Source organism: Prenolepis imparis, unplaced genomic scaffold (genome assembly GCF_030444845.1).
Source record: "Prenolepis imparis isolate NDT839.2.m4 unplaced genomic scaffold, iyPreImpa1.0 SCAF_10, whole genome shotgun sequence".
Taxonomy (NCBI): Eukaryota; Metazoa; Arthropoda; class Insecta; order Hymenoptera; family Formicidae; genus Prenolepis; species Prenolepis imparis.
This window is the reverse complement of record NW_028141168.1, coordinates 6,154,221-6,176,727: the sequence shown is the minus strand read 5'-3', so window position 1 is coordinate 6,176,727 and position 22,507 is coordinate 6,154,221. Positions and strand designations below refer to the sequence as shown.

Sequence of the window (22,507 nt, the reverse complement as noted above, 5' to 3'; positions counted from 1 at the left end):
TAAGATCGGCAGTAGAGCCAATTGCAATCGCTTTTGGACAAGACCTCTCAATTAAACAGCAACTGAACCGTCAACGATGCGACAAGATCGAGATAAAGCAAGCACATTCACGTGCCGAGATAAACTTGAAGAAAAAAAAAAAGATACCTGACATATCTTTCTTCAGGTATACTAAGGGTTGGATTTCAGAGTTTCTCATTTCGAAAATCTTATGTTGAGCTTAAGATGGAATTTCTTTAGTCACCTTTGTTGAAAATGAATAGGCATGGCACGGTCCTGTAATTTAACAGGATCCATGCCCTAACTTAAACTCAGAAAAATTATGAAATCTTTTTCTAGAGACATGCCTACAATTTTTCAAAACAAAGTATTGTAGTATAATCCGCATAAATTATTTTTTATCGGCGTAATTTATTTTTTTTATATTTTAAAAAATTTTGTAATGCATTCACGGTTAAGTGCGTTGCAATTCGGATTATATTCAGATAATCAGAAAGCAGAAAATGGATCTGCATGACCGATATGTGATGAAAACAAGGGGCGTGGCAGGGTCCGATGACTTTCGAAATCTATCCTCCGGATTGAATCTCGGAAAACTTTCGAGGATTCTTTAGATACGCCTACAATTTTCCCGGACAAAAGATGATCCATATATATATATATATATATATATATATTGAAATTTTTGTGCAATAATCGCTATCAAGTTGATTTAAAAAATGAAATAAATAACTCTGAAAATTCGTGTAATTGATATTAACATCTGTGCATCAAGTTGTTGTCGGCTCTAGTATCTTGTAACGGAAAATGAGAAACATTCGTTTAACACGGCAATATGGGTGTACAATAGAACGCTTTTCAATAACGCCTAATGATATAATATTTCCAAAAAATATATATATAGAAGAAAGGACGTATATATATATTGTGTTCGCACCCACACATTCTACCGTTGTGTCCCCGAGCCAGGGAAGTTGCATCCGTCGCTCAACGGGGGGGCGTACGATCATTTTTTTTAGGGGTAAGTTCGTGTTCATGGGGGTAAGTCGGCTAACGAATCGTTTTTCTTCCCGCGAGGGTCCGACAGATATCGATGTGTAAAAATAAAGAGGCGAGTTTTTCTCGAGACACTTATTGAATGATGTTATTACAACGCACTGTCGTGCATATTTCTATCGATTAAGATAGTGTCGTTTATCTTTCAATTTATTTTTTCTCACTTCGTTATTACATATATTACATTGTGAGACTGCAGATGGATTTTCATCTAATCGAATTTCACTCCAACAAACTATCATTAATAAACGACAATTTTTATTCTCTCCGACAAAATTATTTTTTCTGAACGTGAAAACTATAGAGTAAATTATTTTTCATGTCATTTCTAATTTTCAATATACATATATATTCGATATTTTAAAACTTAAACTGTATATTAAATTTCAATTGAGGCAGAGTTGAAAATTATTAAAGGTAGACTGTGTTATATTATATTTAAATTTAAAATTTAAGTTATTAAAATTTCTTTTTGTTTTTGGATTCTGTAATTATTTTATTTTTCGTGTTTCCTTATTTATCTGGCAGAATTAATTTCTTTGAAAAAAATATTCAACGAAATATTAGATACCGTACGATGATTCGATCAATATCCCTCTCGATTTTTTTAGTTATACTAACCGCAATCTTTAACCTTGACACACCTTTAAAAGAGGCAGCGTACGCGTTGTGACAAAACGGCGGCATTTTGATTTTCGGCTGACTAATATGCCGTAAAGTGACAACAGGCAAAACTGTAAATCCCGTCGTAAAATTATGCCCGTCGCGACCGAGCGCGTACAAACGTGTGCAAAACTATAAATATTAATGCTTCCCAAAAATAGTTCTTCTCTCTCTTTGGCTCGGTTCCTCCTCTTTTTTTTTTATTCCTCTCCTTCTCGCTTCCTCGCAACGATGTCGTAAATCAAGCCGCTAGAAGGAGGTTGTCAGCGAAAAATACGGCGGATAAAGGCGACTAGGGGGTAAGAGTTTGTTTTAGATGCCAGAATCCCTTTCGCTCGGCGAGAAACATTGCTCTCGGCAGCCGCGACTTTCTTTCGGTACCAAGGATTGGATATGATATCATTCTCCCTTCGTTCTCCATTATGCTGATAAAAAGTTTGTGCGTAAATCGAAAAATATTCTTAAAAATAATTTTTAAAAATCCTGCCAATCCGCAGAGAAATATAGTATTTCTAAAAAAAAAAATCTATCCCTTTCACGTATAAAATTTTAAAATTATTTTTTCTGATATCTTCACAAGAAGTTTTCAGAAATTGTCTACGAAAGTATAAATTAATTTCTTTATTGTGTTTGAAAAAAAAAAAAAGATAATGTACATGTACATACATATGACTCTGAAGGGATTCTGGCACAGATTGCTGGATCAGCTCATATACATATGCTATTCAACATTTAAAATCCCAGAGTGAACGGAGGTATCCAAAACGTACCCGAGGAAAATAAATAAAATTTGTTAATTTCATTATCATATTTCGAGGATTTTTCATATTTTACGTATACGAGCCCTTTCCCCTGACTTTCGAAGGGCCTCTGCCGTATTTTTGTCGGCGATCCTTCTTAAAGATACCTATCAGCTCTTATCTGACCATACATCGCTCGTAGAAATCTTATCTCATATAGTCACCGCAGCCGCCTACCACTCTGTCATCTTACGATGCCGAATTTCGCTTTGATCCCTCGCTTCGAGCTTACCTATTCGGGACAATCAGGGAACTCTGACGTGACCACTTACAAGCTAACTCTGAAATTAGTCGCATAGATTATGCATGCGTTCAACAAATATCACTGGAGACAAATCGTGAAAACGTGCTTCAAGGCATCAATAAAATAAAAAATATTATACATAAATTACAAATCACTATACATTAATTATAACTATTATTGATATTAATTAATTGAGGATTAATTAAGAATTACACAACTATACTAAAAATTAAAATTTAATTATATCAAATATGTACAGAAATTTGCTTTTCTCAGATTAAATGTTATGTGAAATTATTCTATTTTGTAGTTTTCGCTCGTAAAAATAGAGAGTTAATTATTAATAATAAAGTGAGGTTTAATTAAAGCCGATGCCTTTTTACCTGTACAACTTTACACGTTCGTGGAATGTGCTCGTTCAGCGAATAACGATTTATTAGATTCCTCATCGGATCGCGTGCGTCGGCGACGGGCAACAAGAGGGAAGATCCCACCAATGTGCCGACAAAGTTTGTCATTTCACTAATGACACTCCGAGACAAGATCTCGGATTTAGATCGCCGCTTCTTCCTCCTCCTTCGCTCTAACGGCATAATCTATTTCTATTTCTCCAATCTTACCGCGGAATCTACAAACTTTTGCGTGTTGGACGCGTCGCGACGGCTGTCTTTGGTGCTTTACGGATCCTAACGGAACTTTAAAAGACCGTAAACTCTGTCGACATACCCAATTATGTCGGTTTTCGCGTAGAGTTCCACCTTTTCGTGTTCCTACATATTGAAAAAAATAGTACTCCTGAATCCTTGATCAATCGCTCCAAACACGCTTGAAAACACAAAGAGAAACAAGAAGAGAAAATAAACATTATTAAATGCCAATGTTTCTTTCGGAGTAATCTGTCTTTTGAGTAAAAATATTTATATTATTATAAAATATAAAAATTTCTCAGAGAGAAATATGAAATAGCATATGCATTCTATTATAAAGTATTCTAATAATCTTCACATTTTGTGAGATTTCGTGATTGATTTAAACTTGATGACGATATTCAAATTTAATATTGTAGATATTAAAAATAAACCAACCCTTGTTTATAAAAAATTCTGAAAAATATTGTCAGGCATTTTCTAATAACTCAGAAAAGCTTCAAAGTATATGTCTGATTAAGTAAAAAATATAAAATTGTTATATTATATATTAAAATTAGCAAATTAATCTTGGAATGAGAATTGAGCTTATCTAAGGGTTTTTACATCTGTAATATCATTTTGATATTAATTCCGTGCTTTTTTCACGTCATTCATACACGCAGATAAAAAGAAAAAAAAAAAAAAAAAAAAACGAAGAAAATGAATACCCCAGTCAGAAAGCTAGGCGGGCAATATCCTCGTACCTTCTTGTGCCATTGGCCGTGACCACGCAATAAATCGAGCCTAATGATTAATTAAATATAATGACTGCACCGGTCGTGACTGATGAGTCCGCTGAGACAATATCCGTCTTGTGTTGGCGAATCTCAAACCGAATATATGCACACAGATGCATAACTGCGCTCGAGATCATTGAAAACATTGCGATCAGATGAAATCCTATACTAGATGTCGTTTGCAAATTTTTAAAAAATATCGATATTACTGTGTATGGCAAAATATAAAACAAAATACTGCAAATATAAGACACTCGCAAAAATAATAAAAGAAACCGAAAGAAATTTACACACACACACACACATATATTTATAACACTCGAATGTGCAGACATAATTTTATCTATATTTAACGATAAAATATGAAAAATACAGAAAATATATATACACACATAATTGCATACATTTTTGCATAAAAATTTTCTAGAGCATAATAATATATCGTATTACAATACCATTTAGAAATTAGTAAATAATTTGTAAATTGTATGAAAAATGTATGATCTGTTTTTATTATTTAAAAATTTAATTCTATTTCTATAGAGAAAATTTAGAATATTAAAAAAATTGATTTCTTGACTCTATTTGATCAATTCAAAGTTTCAACAAAACATATCGATTTAGCCATAAATTAAATGTAAATTTTTATTTGCACAAAATATTTTATAATAATATAATAATAATAATTAAACATTATATATTTCTGATCTAAATCTTTATAAATGTCAGTTACCTGAATCCACGATTCTTTTAGCAAATCTGACTAGATTCCAAGTAGACCCAGAAATTTTTCTAATTAAACTATAAATCCTTAAAATTATCATAATATATGGATGAGAAAAAATATATCTTTCGAGTGCGCCCAGAGTGCAAGTTCATAAACTCGCTCAAGCGTTATATGCATAGATTTGTCTTCTCGCGCTGTTAGTAAGCAACAGAAGGTGGACGGAAAACATCATTCAGTCGGTGCCTTCTAAGTACACGAAAGAGCCACGCGAGTCCGCCTTTATGGTAGTTATTAATATCAAATAGTCAGCCACCGTGCCCATTACGGACATAATGGGACTTCATTTTTTGCCGCGACAATGAGGCAGCCCGTTAAAGCGCTCGATGTATTTGCATTATTTATGCGGATGATTAAGCTCTGTTAATATATTCAACAGCACGATGCAGAAATAGTGTTAAACAAAGATCGCTGTAAATAGCTAGTAAATATAGCGTGTAGATATCAAAGTGCGAAAATCTGGGAAAAATTATAGATCCGCATACTCGCCTTATATAAAACAAAATCGAGCTGTTGTTGAACGTGGAATTGTTGAACGAAAGAGTAAAAATGATCTCGACTTTGTATATCAAGATTGATATAAAAATTTAAAACTTTAAAAAGTTATGAATATGTTTTCTTTCTCTCTCTCTCTCTATTTCCTTAGTTAATAAATTATTTATTATTAATTAATTATTATTCTAATGTAAAATAATTCTTAATTATTTATTCGAAACTTCTCTAACTATAAAAAAAGATAAATAAATAAAAAATAATACTCGGCTTTTATCTCATTTTAGACATTAATTCTAATATTTTCGTATAATAATATAAAATTAAATATAGCTTATAACTTATTAATAAAAAAATACATATATATACATGTAAAATAGATTTAATTATGTATATCTATAAATATATATGTTTAAGAGAAAATAATATATTAACAGAAAATGTATATTATATATGCGCATTTTTCCTCAATCAAATTAATTAGGTCTTACTTTTAATAAAATTCGAAATATCCATATTATAGCAGGAGGGAACGTCAGTATCGTAAACTTCAGATATGCCTAAGTGTAGTTTACATGACACTCTTTTTACTAGCAATTAGCGTGCGCTCTAACACAGCTATTTTAAAGTGTTAGTGAACCTGATATGCTTCTTCTGTCGCAAATAGCGCAGTAATTAAGTTAAAATATCTATTAAGATGCTGGGAAGAGAAGATATATCGTGTGCTATCTGCTAGCTTCTTTTCTAAAACACCTTGTGGACCGCAACCACCTGTTTCCGACAACTAGAGGGTCGTAAATGTATAAAATAGAATTTACAAGGGATTTCTCTCGGTTTATCTAGAAATGTCATATAAATTGATATATATGTAGATATATAAAAATAGTAGAGAATAACTAGTTGATTACCAATATATTGAATCCACCGAAATCTTTTGTTTGAAAAAAAAAAGTTTTAAATTTAATAAACGTCAAACCTACAAATAATCTATTCTAATGCAGATAAAATAAGAGAATAGCAGAGGAAGTTAATAGATATATGTTTTCTTTAACAATAATTATACGGGAAACGTGATTTTTTTACTCTACTACCTGCTATTGATGCATGATAAATCCGGGATTTGTCGAAAAAAGATTTATATAGTCGGATCGTTTTTCCAAAGAAACTTAAAAATTTGTATAATGCCTCGACCTAACAATGCTCTTAGATATTTTAAAAATTAAAATAGAATTCACTAATGCGTTTCTGCAAAATTTGTATCTGCAGAACAAATAGGTCTATGTCTGACAATGAGATGCCTACCCTTAGATGCCTACCCTTAGATGCCTACCCTTAGATTAATATACCTTTGAACCTAGTTTACCTGTAGATACAAAAAAAAAATTATATGTAAAGAAGAAGAAGAATGTGGATAGTCTAACGTTCATTTGCATTTGTGTGTGTTAGTTACTTTATTACTTATTTTTTCTTATGAAAAGTTGAAGTCAAAAAATTATATTTTGCAACGATTTTTCATGTACACATTTTATTTGTATATTTTTGATTTTTTTAGAGACATACATTGATATATCTCTATGTTTGAGAAATAACTGATAAATTATATTTTGCGTTTCTTTTTCATTAAGAATATTGTAGAATTATTTTCTTCAACTTGCAAATTGAAAAAGATATAAATGTACGATCTCGTAATTCAATAGTAGATTTAACGATGAATGTTTAAGTGTTTTAAATATCAGCTTTCTTGAATTGTTCTGATGTCAGATTGTTTATATCCAGCAAGTTTTAAACCCTCATATGTACATAAACAATCTTTAAGAATCCATAAGCCTTAATAATGTAATATAAACTTTTCAGCGATATGACAGATGTTAATTACGAAAATCTTATTAGCTTTAATTTTTACATAAATTACTTTTGAAGACTATAAATTTTAATAATATTAAACTTGATCTTGAATAAAAAAAACTTTTCCAACAGGTTATATATCGTAAAAAGTACATTAAAATATAATCTTCTTTGCAATTTTAATTGGAAATTCCATAAAATTGCGACATAATACAATTTTAAAAACCGGATTTATATTTAACATAAAAAAACTAAGAACGCGCGATTATTTCTCATTTTTCTTTTTGTTAAACTAAATGTTTTCTATTCTCTGGCCGCGTTATATATTATATTCATCATATCATGTTCGTTAATTTTAACAACAAGTTCTTGAAGAAGAATTATAAAAATCCGAAAATTTGTTAAATTTGATAAATTTTAATCTTTATTTTGAAATTAGTTCGATATGAAATTTGTATTCAGCGACTAGGAAAAAAATCTTTAAGTTCGAATAATGAATTTAAACATATTCCGTAGATTATTTTCGATGGCTCGATTTACAATTTTTTCCGTAATAATAGCAGAAACTTTGTACAATTTTTAATGCTTAATTTGGCGTTTATTTGTCAAACTTTCAAAATTCTTTCAAAAACATAGTAATATATATTGTTCGATTTTGATGAATAATAATATGAGACAGTGAACCATAATAGATAACAAGTTATTCAATGTTTACCCAATTTCATTTGCTCGCGGTGTCGGTCTTGATATTTTACGCTAATTATCGCGTATCTATCACTAGCTATCGCACGATACTAAAAACTAAACTTAACGATTACAAAATAAAGAACAACTTGGAGAAATTGGCGCATAAAATATCAGTGGTTACATTCCAAACGAGATGTTTATGCGTCAAGAGACGGGGAAACACTTCTTCGTGTAATAAAATCGCGGAACCTTATCATTCGCACCTTCCCTCCAATATTTGGGCGTGAACCAAGAACCGGAACATGCGCGTTGGCAAGCGCGACGCCCGCTCGCTCGCGATAGGTCGATCGGAGTCTCTCTATCTGGTGATCACCAACACGGCTTTCACCAATGGGACGTTGGTACCGGTGGGGAAACGATCAACAGTGGGTACAGACTCTGTTCAGGAAATGGCGTTTTGGAAGGGATGTAAGGCGGCGTTAATCGCGGTGGGGTAGAGAGGCACCGGGTTGGCCGAGGCGCAGGAAGAGATAAAAAAGAGACCAGCACGCCCAACGAGAGAGGAAGTAGGGGATGATGGGCCACGACCGCGTTACCTCGGCGGGAGTCCCAAGTTTCCAGTCCCGCTGCGAACGCAGCAAGTAGCACACAACGGGTGTTTTACCGTCGCTGAACTAGGTGCCCGGGACGCCCGGGGAGAAAAGAAGTGTGTTGTGTAAGCGCACGTTGTGGCGCACAGTTGCAAAGTGCTCGAGTGACCCCTGAGGATGATCGATCGGAGATACCGTACTACTAGCTGTCAAAACTCGTCCGAAATGTATTCGCGCGCAATCGCGTGATAACAAGTAAGTCTCGAGCGGGGGGATCTATCGACATATAGTTCACATCGTTGTATACATCATTACGTGTGAAATTGCGCGTCGATCGCAATGGGACGCAATGGTGTATCAATATGGAATTGTTAGACGCTAGATGCTTTCACGAAAGCTTAGAACGGCACGGTATAACTCGCAAGTGAAATGAATCTGGAATAAAGTGCATCTACGTCACATACGATACTGCAATCGTTGTACAATTGTATACTATTATAACGTCGAGAAATATCTGACCCATTCCTCCTAGGAAGAAGGATATATTTTATCTAACGCGACGCGACATGTTCCATCCTGTCACCTCCCGGCGCTAATTTCCGAGGTTGATCAACGTTGAAAGTCCGACATGATGAATTACATAGACGGCGTGTCGTCCCAGTTGCATCACATTACAAATCTGAATATCAAGCTGTCACCCGGGGGCGGTGGAGCGACCGGTGGAACGGGCGACATCGTCAGTGTTCAGCCGCCCCCGGGGGTCGAGGCGCCGTCTCAGCAACATCACCACTTCCATCATCAGGGCTATCCGCCGCATCATCCTCACACGGCCCCCCACATAGCTCCCTCGCACATGGGGCACCACATGGGCCATCATCCGACTTACGGGACGCGCGACTTCCTTCTGCGACGGGAGCACGAGTTCAACGCGGCGAGTCCCACCACGCCCGAGAACGGGTTGAGCCTCTTCACGTCGCTGCATCACGACGGCACGGCCGCGACGATGCAGCAATTCTCGCATCATCCCGGCCAGCATCCGCTGGCAGCCACGCACTACCCCGGGGCGCCCTATTCCCAGGATACCAGGATACCGCCTCATCATCATCATCATCATCAGTACCTCACCCCGTCGCACTTGCCGCCATCTTCGATACAGCATCCGCAGCATCCGGCAATGGCTACGACCCATCCTCCTGGCTCTTTCTTCAGATACGTGAGGAACATTGACGGACCGATCCCCTCGGTCAACAGTGGTGCGCATCAGGAAATTTCGTGCCTGTGGATGGATCCGGACGTGGGTTCCGGGAGAAAGCTCTGCGGCAAGCACTTCAACAACCTCACCGACATCGTGTCGCATCTACAGATGGAACACGTGGGCGGAGCCGAAAGCACAACGCACGCGTGCTTCTGGCAGGGTTGTTCGCGCGACGGCAAAGCCTTCAAGGCCAAGTATAAGCTCGTCAATCATATAAGAGTGCACACCGGGGAAAAACCCTTTCCCTGTTTGCATCTCGGCTGCGGCAAGGTCTTTGCCAGATCGGAGAATCTCAAGATACACAAGAGGACGCACACCGGTGAGTATTTACGACATTACCGGCTACTACTTTTCGTATCGTTTAGTCAAATTGCCTTCTCCTTTCGCAAGAAACCTTTAGTTGATCTTATATCGATCGACAACTAGTGCATTAATTGATCAAATTAATTTCATTACGAGGAGATTTTCGTATATGAAAGATCAGGCGTTATATCATGCAGGAAACATGACAGAATTTATTATATATATATATATATATATATATATAATGTATAAATATAATATACATTATATATATATACATAAAATTGTTTTAAAGTTAAATCTCTATACTATATCATTTCTTGAGTTATGCCGACATCACAAATTATGAAACCGAAAATTAGATCTGTATAAATTTTATCCACGCAGGAGAGAAAATATCAGAAAGACGTAAGACAAAAAACTGCGCGTTTTCTCGAATTCCGTTCTCAAGTATCTTCTTTAGATCCCCATCAACGTGACGTTCACGATCTGGAGAGACGCCCGGGTTACTCTCATCTGAATCAGACTCGAATGTGCCCTTTCCACGAATCGATTCATCTCGAGAAAGAGAGGGAGCCTCGGTATTAAACCTCCGTTTTCGAAAGATCTACCGCAAACCGCCGAATCGTATAAATTATATCCCGCGCGTAAACTAGCTCTCCTACTCGTGAGTCATCCATGAAATCTCTCGCCGGAACTCGGCCGAGCGTGAGAGAATGATTAATTCGGGAACGCCACTTGTGCTATCCGTCGCGAAGATTGCGAAGAGGTGTAGGTAGGCCATAGGTTGATGATTTTCTATATTACAAGTCAACCAAGAAATAAGTCAAGATCACGCAAACATATACAATATACAGTCGCGTGTAAATAAAACAGTGCGAGACGTCGGTGAGTTTACTCTTCGTCGTCCTCTGTGTCAATGTTTATTCCGGGGCTGTTTCTTTTCTTCCTTCTCGTTCGTTTGTGTCATCCGCGAGACGTCGCCGGCGCCTCGAGTCGCTTCAATATAATCAACCGGCTGTTTACGATGACAAGAATTTTTTTCGGGGCGCAATTAAGAAATTACCGGGCCGCATATCGTATCGTTTTATGCCCGACGGATCTGGTATTTGCATATTTATTCGTCGGACAGGCATCCCGATGCGACGGCTAGACGTTAGCTGTGAATCCGCTGTTGTTAACAGATTTCTTTCTCTCTAAGGTTGCTGATTTGTAGTTTGTTTTTTATGGGAGTCGTCTGTGTGCTTTTCCCCTCTTCTTATAAATATTTTACGATAGATTGCGATCAGCGTAGGACATAAATTAAAATATTGTATATATAGGAGAGGATAGTATAATATATATTATTAGCTTAAAAAGGATATAATGTTGTTTTCAAAGTGCAATAAACGAGGGATATTTCATTGAAAATAATAAATTAATATATAATAATTATTTTTCTTTAACATTAGTTGCCTATTATGCAGATAAAATTTAGTATTTCATAAAGAAGCATGGAAATTTCATCAATTCAACGTTGGCGCAATTAAAAATTCACCTAATTACGAAAATTAAAATATAATAAATAATTAATCTATTCTTATTTTTCATTTCTTATCAATATTGTTTCGTATATATAATTTTATATTAAATACTCAGAGAGAAAGAGAGGGACACTTTTCAAAGAAAAATTCAAAGCGTGTATCGAGAAAAAGAATACATGTTTTTATCAGCAATATATAATAACTCTCTTAGATTGATCTATTTTTACTTTTCATGTCTTATCAATTTTTTTCGTATATATAATTTTACATAAAAAATTCAAAGCGTGTATCGAGAAAAAAAATACCTTATTATTATCAAAATATAATAACTCTCTTAGATTGATTCTCGTGGAAAAAATGTATTATTCCCTTCACGCAATCTAGAATCCACGTGCGGTAATGTGTATATTATTTCGCGCTCACCCACCCGCTTTTAATGACTTTTAATAATGAAATCGCGTATATATATACACACGGGGTGTAACACGGACATCCGCAGGTGCCCGTATTTTCGGTCGCACGATGCGGATTCGCGCACTTCATCGTCCTCGTTCTCCACCCCAAGATCGAAAGGGAGAGGGGGGAGCAGCAGTATATCACGTGTGATTAAATTTCGTTTTCATTTATAACAAACGCCACCCTTCCGACGCCATTGTGGAGTGTGTGAGCTTCCCCTTTCCCTCTCCTTTCCTCTCTCTCTCTCTTTCACCTCTCGGATGACAGTTTGGGACTCGCCCAGATCGACGCTGTGCCACCCTAAATCGTGCGTCGAGATATATATGTTGTTGTAACAACTATTGTGTCCCCTACGGAGAGAGCTCGAGCCCGCGTTTCAAACTCGCTCGGATATTTATAAATATTGATCGCTATCGCGATTCGAGAGATTCGATCGTAAAATCTCCTTCTCTCTTTATATTTTTATTAGCGATATTATCGGCGCAAAAGCGTATTTTTTTTTTTTTCCTCAAACGCGAAGTTGTAAACGCAATATCGGACGTCTCTTAACGTCGCGAGGAACGCGAATAAACTCCGTTTAAAAAATGATCAAAGGCGCCCAAACGTCGGGCGTCGCGCGCTCGATGAATAAAAGCTCATTTCTGCCTCCCTCGTGCGGCGGCGACCCTCGTCGAAAAATAAATTGGCGTTTTCGAGAAACGATCCTCGATCCAGCACGCACGGATTCACGCATTGTTTTTTACTTCGCGCGTTGCTCTCGTTGCGCGTATGTATGTACATCGCGCCTCTCTTTATTTACACTCCTTTTCTCGCTCTCTCTCTCCTGTCCTATTCCACTCATGGTTCTTTCACTTTGCCATCAATAAATACGATTTGGCAGCGCTACTTCGTCCCCCCTCGCAAGTGGCACGGTAAATATTTTCCTCGGTATGTATTCCATTCCACACGTTCTGCCATTGTTTTCCTCACGACCGAAGCAAATTTGAATGATGTACGATTCTATTCGCCGTTATCTCGAGAATCGGCGCTCTTTGAATTACTAAAAATATATATAAAATTATAGAATAAATCATGTAATGATATATGCAAAAAAGATTGTTTTTAAAAAGCTAAGATATTTTAATGCCGAGTTCCTTCTCTATGTTCATTTTAATTATATATACATTTTGTTAGAGTATTAATTCTATCACTATCAATTATATTTTTAATAATTTTATAATATATGTTTGATAATTATACTTGCGATTGCATTAGTAATTCAGAATTAATGGCGCTTTTCAATTTTATTTTTAAATAATTAATTACTTTTGACTTGCTTTCCGCGGTTCTCGAGAATCGGCGTTATTTGAAGTATTAAAATTATAGAACAAATCATGCAATGTTATATGAAAAGCTTGTTTTTAAAAAACCGAGATCTTTTAATGCTGCGTTCTTTCCTTACTTTAATTAGATGGTTTTAGAATATTAATTATATCAATATAAAATTATTAAAAATGTAATTGATATAATTGTACATTAATTATGTATAAACGAAAAATATTCTTGCGATTGCATTAGTAATTTTGAAACATAAGGATCAAAAGCGCATTTTAATTCTATCTTAAAATTATTAATTACTATTGACTTGCTTTCCGCGCGATTCTCCAATAATAATCAGCTACAATTTATTCTATAAATATATTTTTCTCTCGCATATAATAAAATATACAGATACAATTTATATTTTAATAGTAACAGCACATCACGATTGTATTATCATAACGTGATAATATCGTGCTTTAGCACCGTAAGGATCCCGAGCACAAAATAGCCAAGTACGGGACTCGGTGACGTTGCATTTAACGATGATCGATGAAGCGCAGCGTCCATTAGCATAGAAATGATTTCGAATCGCGGTATCGAAAACGCTATATCGTATAACTGTCGTGCCTGAATACGGGCGACTCGAGAAGGAGAACTAAAAATTATTGCAGAGAGAGAGAGCGACATAAAGGGCAAGTAATCGGTAAATAAATGGTCTGATAATCTGTTTGTCGCCCGCGAATACAAATACTGCGCGCGCGCGCGCGAATTGTTCCCTCTTCTCCCGGAGAGAGGATCCGTTCTACTATTAATCCGCAGATGCGACCCGGTCAGTCATTAGGCATAAATCGATATGCATTTTAAAGCAGCTTACTCCTTCTCGCCCCTTTTTCGCCAGGGCAAGGGGAGGAAGGGGGAGGAGAGGGAGAGCGGAAAAAAAGGAAGCGCGCGAAGAATAGTCTGTTACTCGCGCAGAAACCGATCTCTCGCGTGTGCGTGGAACGTGCAACGACGATTGGTCGGATCGACAATGGGATCCCCTCGACCTGGACGCCATTGGTCAGTATTTTCGGAGGGTTAGACGCCGGAGAATAGGGGGATGATATTGGGATGAGTCGTCACGATGAGGGGTGTCGTGGAATAAGAGCGTTAAGTAGGGGGCGAAATATACCGTGTCGGGGGAAGACGGGCTAGAATACTACGATGACACACGAGCGAGCAAATGGCTATTCGCTCGCAAGCTGCGCGAGCAAACTTGCGTATGGAAAAAAAGGTTACGCGTACCGGTTTCGTTGATCCTTTAATTGCCGCTGCCGAAATGATAAACGGGATACGGAAAACACGCTTTCGTCGAAAAATTATTGGAACGTTTCATCTTTTTTTTTAAAAGAATGCAAATGCAACAGAGTCTTCGAGCATCGTTGAAATAGTATAAAAAAATTGTATATTGAAATCTGTATTAAAGAGAAGGATTAATTGTCGAAACGATCGGATTTTTATATACAAACACACGATGGACTAGGACGACACATCATGAAATGACGAATTATTCGTTATTTGTGTAAAAAGACACATTTGTAAAAAAAATGTCGAATTATATTTCGTGTATTCTATATACATCTCAGAACAATATACCGGCGATATCGCTACCATTTGGCCGGAAGTCACGCTGTCTCCCGAAATGGCCGTGGTAGAGAGTTACCGTTTCCACGACCGATCCGGAGGGCTCGCGATCGTGAGTCGCGTAAAAGCAATTACTCTCTCTCGGCGGAGGCTGGCACATTTCGTACTCTTGCACCGTCGGGATACGAAGAAGGCGTAAAACGTGCTGGCAAGAGAGAGAAAGGGAGAAAGAGATGGCTATGGAAAAGTACAGAACTGGTGCTTCGCTCTCGTACCCGCTTCGTGGGATGTCGAGCGGTACGAAAGATGCGTCTCGACGACGAGGAAGGAGAGCAAAAGAGAAGCGAGAGCAAGAGAAAGAGAAAAAGAGAGAGAGAGAGAGAGATAGGTGGAGCCGGTATAGGTAGAAAGGCCATGAGAAATTATGAGAAGAGAAGTACGAGGCCACACGAGGAGCGTTGCCCGAAGCGCGAGACGATATTTGCTCAACTGGAGAGCCACCGGCTTGGAAATCGACGGCGATCGGCAGCGTCGGCTGTATACCGGGTGTGTGTCTATATTTGCACGCTCAATTTCTAACAATAATTTGAAATGACTTGACTTGGAGAACAAATCCGATCGGATTGGAATTCCTTTACAAATTTGAGGTAGAAATGTATGACGTCGGAAAGATTTAAAATTGCAGATCCGATCGTAGGAAATTGCACGGAAATTTTAGTAAAAATTTTTATGCCAATATATATCTCGAGATGTAAGTCTCTGTTCTGTCAAAACTTTGAAACAACAGCATATTATTAGCGCTGGAAAATTTATTATAATGGATTAATGAAATAATAATATAATAATATGATTTAATTAAAATACTATAATATAAGAATAATAAAATGACATTCTAAATTATAATAAAGAGATAAACGTGTAAAGTATCAGGAAGAAGGGGTGATGAGTCGATTTCTGTACCATTCGGTGCCAAAGAGTTTAATAGACCGTAAACCTATTTAGGCGAGGAAGAAGGCCAGGCGCGAAATTTATGCGTTTTGCGTAACAAAAGCCGAGGAGAGAAATACTTTTCTAGGAACGATGACAGCAACGTTGCATCGAGGTCAGACAGGGTTACAGATGCGGACGCGAGATTATCGTATCGACGACTTATCGGAATTTTTTTCTGTCGGGAAGATCGATGGTGCGCGCGCGCGCATCTTCTCGATCAGATCGAGGAACTCGATTTAAGGAGATAAAACATCGTGAAATCGGACCTGCGGAATGGCGGATCTGCGGTTGACAGATAATACGAATCTGCGATTTCGAGAATGTCCGACGAAGATCGATAGATCCGTACATGCGTCGCGTATCTATCTCTGACACCATCTCGCCAACAAAACACAAAAAATTAATCTTTAAATTAATCTTCTTTGGCGTCCATTGATTTATATTTTATCGAGATTAAACGAAATGTGCAGCGCTCCGAGTAAAAAGTCGACAGCATTTAGTGCATATTATATTGATCACGTTTTCTCTCTTTGTCACGAGAAAGACGTAATTATTTATTCCTTCGAATAAATTTCACGAATATACCTGCAATATTATTTACGTCCATAAATTTATACAAACACAAAATTATTATCGAACGTTCTTGACGAGCGTGTTTTGAATCTAGAAATTAAGGCTTAAGACACAAAATAATATTTATGTTTCAATTAGAAGTCATGTTTTCGTATTTTTAATTTATTTTGTTAACGAAAATTTTTTAATAGCCAAGATTTTCTCCAATAATTTTCCCTTATTATTAATTACAAACTTCGTGTTTGAAAAGAAAGACAGCGATAAACAAAAGAGGATAATGTTCGAATGTGCTATCTCGACGCGCTGAAAAATGAATCGGCGACATGGTAAACAGCATGGAAAAGTCCACGGACAACCCCGTGGGTCGATAAGGACCCGAGACAGTCCTCTCTTCGCGCCTGCACCTCGAAAAGCAGCCGCCAATAAAAAACCACCCCTCGTTTCTGTTTATACCGCACGCTTTGTTACTTGATCGCCCACACCTTCATCGATCGTCCGACACGGCGTGCTCTCGCTCATCTTTGACAGTGTAAAAAATACAAGGCGACAGGAAAGGCGAAAGAGACTTCATATTCCCGTTATATTATTGAAAAATTGATCGAACAGTAATTGGACAAATCGCGATATATCGATGTTACCTGCCTACGCAATACAAAGAATTAATCGATGAAAACATTTGTATCGAATAAAAATTATAAATTGAATTAACTTACAATTTATCATATTTTATAAAATTATAGATGGCCAGATAAAAATTAAAGTGTTATGAAAATTAAAAATTGCAGTTCTGTAACTGCAATATAATCTAATCTGCCTTATGTCATTAATTTCGTATATACTTATACATTTGTTAATTTTTATTTTTATAATTCGCGAAGCTTTTATAGACGTTTCTCTCTCAGGAGAAATCATATTTATTTGTAAATTTATTTCGTAAATTTCCTGCGGATTTCTCGAATATGTTCGCAACCTTGTTTACACCGATAAATCTACCTCTAACGACAAAAACTTTCATAATATTCTTGACTAATGTATGAGATATTGTGTTCAAAACAATACCTAATGTAAAATCCGGAGAGATATCATGCTATACAAACATATCTCCAAACATAAAATATTATTTACGAATAATCAGCAGAAACGTACATAAAAATAAATGCAATATTTTTTATGTTTATAAGATATATTCTTATATTTTCATAAAACACACACACAGTAAATAAAAAATAAAAAATAAAATTTTTTCGTATCAAGCTTCGTTTTCAAGAAAATTATTTTCTAAAAAATAATTAATAAAAAAGATAATTTTTTGTTGTCAAAAAAAATAAAAAAATATGTCTAATTATAATATAATATTCTTCTGCGCAATATTTTTCTCAACTATATCTAAGCCTGCAAAGATAATTTATACACTTTTAGCAGTGAAAATAAATATGAAAAGGATATATGAAATGACAATTAAATCGACTAGAATCTAGATGATATTTTCTCGGTTTTATCGCAAGGAAAATAATTCAGGGTATTGAATTAGTAGGCCTGATTTACGAGTGTCTTCTCTCTCTCATCTTTTCAAGTTATGAGGGTCCGATGCCGAAACACTTATCTCTCACTCGAAACTGATTTAGACAGAAAGATTTGTTGCAAAAGTGGCGGGCGTCCGGTCGTCAGGCCATCTTTTAGCCGTGGCCCCCGGCGTTCTCTCACCTACGAAAGCTCTAACGATCTCGGTTACGTGGTGCAGAGCGACGGTGTCGAAAGTGCGCCCTTAACCCGTCAATTTCGTTCGCAACGGTCTATAAAAATTGAATAACTCATTTTTCATGCAAAACGCGATAAAGCTCAGAAGTCTACAAATAGTGGACAAATAGCGATTAACGCTTCTCAATGATTTACATGCGATGCATAAAACTTGAATTACACATGTATGTGTAACTCAAATTAATCATATTTGCAGCTTAAAAATTTTGCATATGTATTTTTGATGATATTATCATCAAAAGACAAGATTTTTGCACTCTTTTTATTATTTTACCCGACTTTTAATTTATTATTTTTGTGTATTTGTTATTATGTCCCGTTTTTCAATTATTTAACCGAATAAAATATAATGTAAATATTAAACAGTAAATTTTAAAGTCGATGTCATTATTTTACATATTAAACAATTTTTCAAAAAATTAATATTTCGAGAAGAAAGTAAAACATCAACTCTCTCAGTTTGCTAAATAGTTACATTACTCACATTCTAATAATTAGAATATTAAATGTTAAGAGATGATACACACGCATACACACACACACACACGCACGATTGCGCCTTTATAAACCCAAAGCCTGTCTCTGGTTTGCCGGAAGCGAGCGTTGATATAATTAATAGCGTCGACGTTGACAGGTAGCCAATAAAGATCGGAACAACTGAATCGAAACTTGAACGATGAAAACCGAGAACGATTAAGGATGAAACCGCAACACGGTTCACTGATAATAGAAATTAGTATTGTCAATATTTGATATCTGCAATATTCTCTAGCATCCCTATATTTTTAGATATTATTTATTTTTTATTAATTATTTTATATTATTTATCTATATTAAAAAAATTAAGGGATGAAATCACGATTACATAAGGGTTCTACTTTTTTTCTTTTCCGCATAGAGAGACAAAAATGAGTAGATATTCTGACAGTTTTTGACACGGATTCTTTATCGTCTGAACGATATATTGTCCGTGTTTTAGCCATATCTGGTGAATTTTGCTAACGTATCCGAGTAGTGCAGAGATTATCTAATCTATGGCAGGCAGCCCTATTAAGAGTCGAACGACACGTGAGTGGCTTCTTGGAAAACAAGACGAGATAATTGCCTCTCTAAAATGCGGGTGTACTCTTTGACGATGGACGCCTGTAATAGCTGGTCTCTCTTGATCGTTCAGCTGAAAAAATAATGAGGTGCCATGCTTACCAGCCCTTTTTCACGAACGTTCACTCTCTTCTAGTTGCATCTACCATTAACATCGCGCGTATCCGAATTAACAAGTTAGACGTTCCTTATTTTTAACACATCTCGTAATTCTCAACTTGCAAATGATTTTTTCAATTATTCTTCCTTTTCGCCTTCTTTTCTCGAGTTCGACGAAAGAAAATTATTTCCTTGTCATTACATACGGCGCGTTGACATCATCGAATTGAACGGATTCCTCGGGATTAATCCCTTTGCATGTAAATTGACAATTAATACGTCGTCTCTTTGAGGAATTCAGACGTGACAAACAGGTTTCTCATTAAAACCGTTGCCGTTTTACGACGGATTTCTTTTGGGGAAACGCGCAGCGATAATTGCTAACCGATGCGACGTCGCGTAGCTACCAGACATACATATATGCATACCTATAATAGAATGTCTTGTTGCGACGAAACACACATCAGCCGCGTCTGGGGATATTAACGCTTGTCAACCTCGCGACCTTATTTGCATCGACAACATTGCCGTCCCTCGTTTACAAATCCCTGGTAAATCGTACAACGATGCGATTATCGAGTCGAGCCATGAATCATCCGAGTAATTTGTTTTCGATAAAATAACGCGCATTCCGCGGCGCCGAGCGATTAGATATTAATTAGCGAAAAATTTCCCTGAATTTCGCGCGAAAATGTTGGGATGCCATTTTATATACATATATACATGTATTATATACGTCGCCTCTCATAGAAATATTACGATGAGACGTCTAAGACTCGCGGCATTAAGGCGTACAAAAAGATGTTCTCTCGCTAGACACCAGCTGCGGCTGACCATTCGACGATATACGGCCCTTTTATGTATGCAAACGGCGGACATACGTTACGGATAATTATAGAAACGAAATTACCGCGAGCCTTCGATTGTGCGAATTCGATCGCGTGGCGGGAACCCGTAACCCTCGATTTTCTCGCAAATTACGATCGTGCGTTCCTTCGAGATCCTCTCTCTCTCTCTCTCTCTCTCTCTCTCTCTCTCTCTCTCTCTCCTTCTCTCTCCGGGAGAACTGACGTAAATGCGTAGGTGCAAGACGCGAGATGATAATATCCCGCGTGCGCGAAGAGAGGATGGAAGAGGATGAGGGCAGAGGGAGACGCGCTAAAAGAAATCAAACATTTCTGGTTATCTTCCAGAGAGCCGAAGATGAGCTGTTCGACAAGAAAATAACTTCGCTCTTCTGTTTCGGAATAAACGCTTTTTTTTCCTCTCTCATTCTTTCCCTCGGATATAGGTTGGTAGGTGGCTCAGAGCGAGTCAGGGTGAACCCGGCGAGCTGTTGTATAAAATAGTTCGAGAGGCATATTAAACGCCGGTTAAGCGACTGTATGTTATTCTGTTTGTAGCCAGACGTCCACGCGGGTTGATTCTCGAAAAAAAAATTACGCGTTTCTGCTGCCCTCACGTGATATTTTTCCACACACAGACACGTTTAAGCGGAATCGGATTTTAATCGAAAGCTCGGTGTGAGAAAGACATGCGCGTACATATTTATCAGCTGATTACATGCTCCATTTTCCGGAACTTAATATTATCGGATCTACACGCGTTCAGTCGTGCGATTTAAAATGCCTCTGATTTAAAAGGATTTTGAAAGATTGTGTGTGTGAGATATTCAGCATATATATCGCGCGTTAATTGATAAAGATTTGTTTTTTTTAGTAAATTTTGTGTACATATAATCAACTTTAACTTCCGTTTGTCACAGAAATTTTTGCTAAGACCACAGTTTTCATATTCGAGAATTACAGTGTATGAAAGAAAGAGAAAATTAATTAATTTTGAAGAAAGTATATCCTTAAATTACGTATTACATATATATATAATTATATATAATTAAATTGAACGCGTCAATTTTCTTCACAATTTTTATAGTTAGAAAAATTGTTGGGGAAAAAAAATAATTTTTTATTTTTTAAACAAATGAGCTTTCTTTTTCATTTGACTAAAGACTAAAGAATTCGTAGGCAGAAGCGAGTAAGAAATATATATATCTCGCGTATCTCTAATTATCTCAAGGAAATCTCTCGGATTTAATTCCCGACTTTATGTCCCAGGCGCAGCGGCCACGTCTAGCAGTGTCTACTTGCAATTCCATGATTTTTTTTATTTAACGACGAGTCGCTTTACACGGAAAGGGGAAGGGAAAGGAAAGGGTGGCAGCTTACGCTTCTTGTTGCGCATCAATATACGCGAACGGGTAACCGAAGATGGGGTAAATCGTTCCGAGTTTCGCGGTCGTCCGAGACCGGTAGCTGCCGAATAATACCAGGGTGCTGCTTCCCCCTCCCGATCGTACGTTAAAGATGCCGTCGTACAATGACGATCATCGAGAAAATATCGAGTGTCCGTAACATTATACTTTCGGGGTGCGGTTTTTTAAATGCCGACGTCGGTGTCGAGGCATGTGCGCACGCGCAAAGCGATCGTGAAATTCGTCTTCGTCCTTGCGAAGGATCCGGGGAGAGCCTTCTAGGAAGAGATACACATAAGTCTGTCATTGTAAAAAAAATGTAATGTATTACATAAATAATAAGTGTAAAATTACACGATGAATAATAAAAATTGTTACACTTATTATTCATGTAATTTTACATATTTTTGTGTAATACATTACATTTTTTTACAGTGTCGTACGATTGGCTAAATCGAATGGAAAAATTTTCGGGATTTTTAAACAATTTTTTACTGCTGAATTTTTGGGTGGAATGCGCGAAAAAAATATTCATCCATCTGCAATTTTAGTTTCGAAAATTTGTGCGGTTAATATTATTATTAGACAAAGTTTGAATGTTTCAAATACAGTGAATGTTTAATATAATATTGAGTGTAATGTACAGTGATCTAAAATGACATTTGCATCGATGACTCGTCGATTGT

The 22,507-nt window shown here is 36.7% G+C and overlaps 1 protein-coding gene and 1 long non-coding RNA gene across 2 annotated transcripts in view; one reads left to right on the top strand and one right to left on the bottom strand.

Moving 5' to 3' along the window:
• Positions 1–22,507, bottom strand: part of LOC145941563 (uncharacterized) — a 105,079-nt gene that overhangs the window by 44,992 nt on the left and 37,580 nt on the right. The gene's annotated exons all lie outside the window — the stretch shown is intronic.
• The window catches only part of LOC145941561 (uncharacterized), a 39,001-nt gene continuing 25,125 nt past the window's right edge, over positions 8,632–22,507 (top strand). The window contains exon 1 of the mRNA XM_083047707.1: positions 8,632–10,161. Within this exon, the coding sequence (XP_082903833.1) occupies positions 9,216–10,161 (946 nt within the window). The 5' untranslated portion in view covers positions 8,632–9,215. The remainder of the gene's footprint in view (positions 10,162–22,507) is intronic.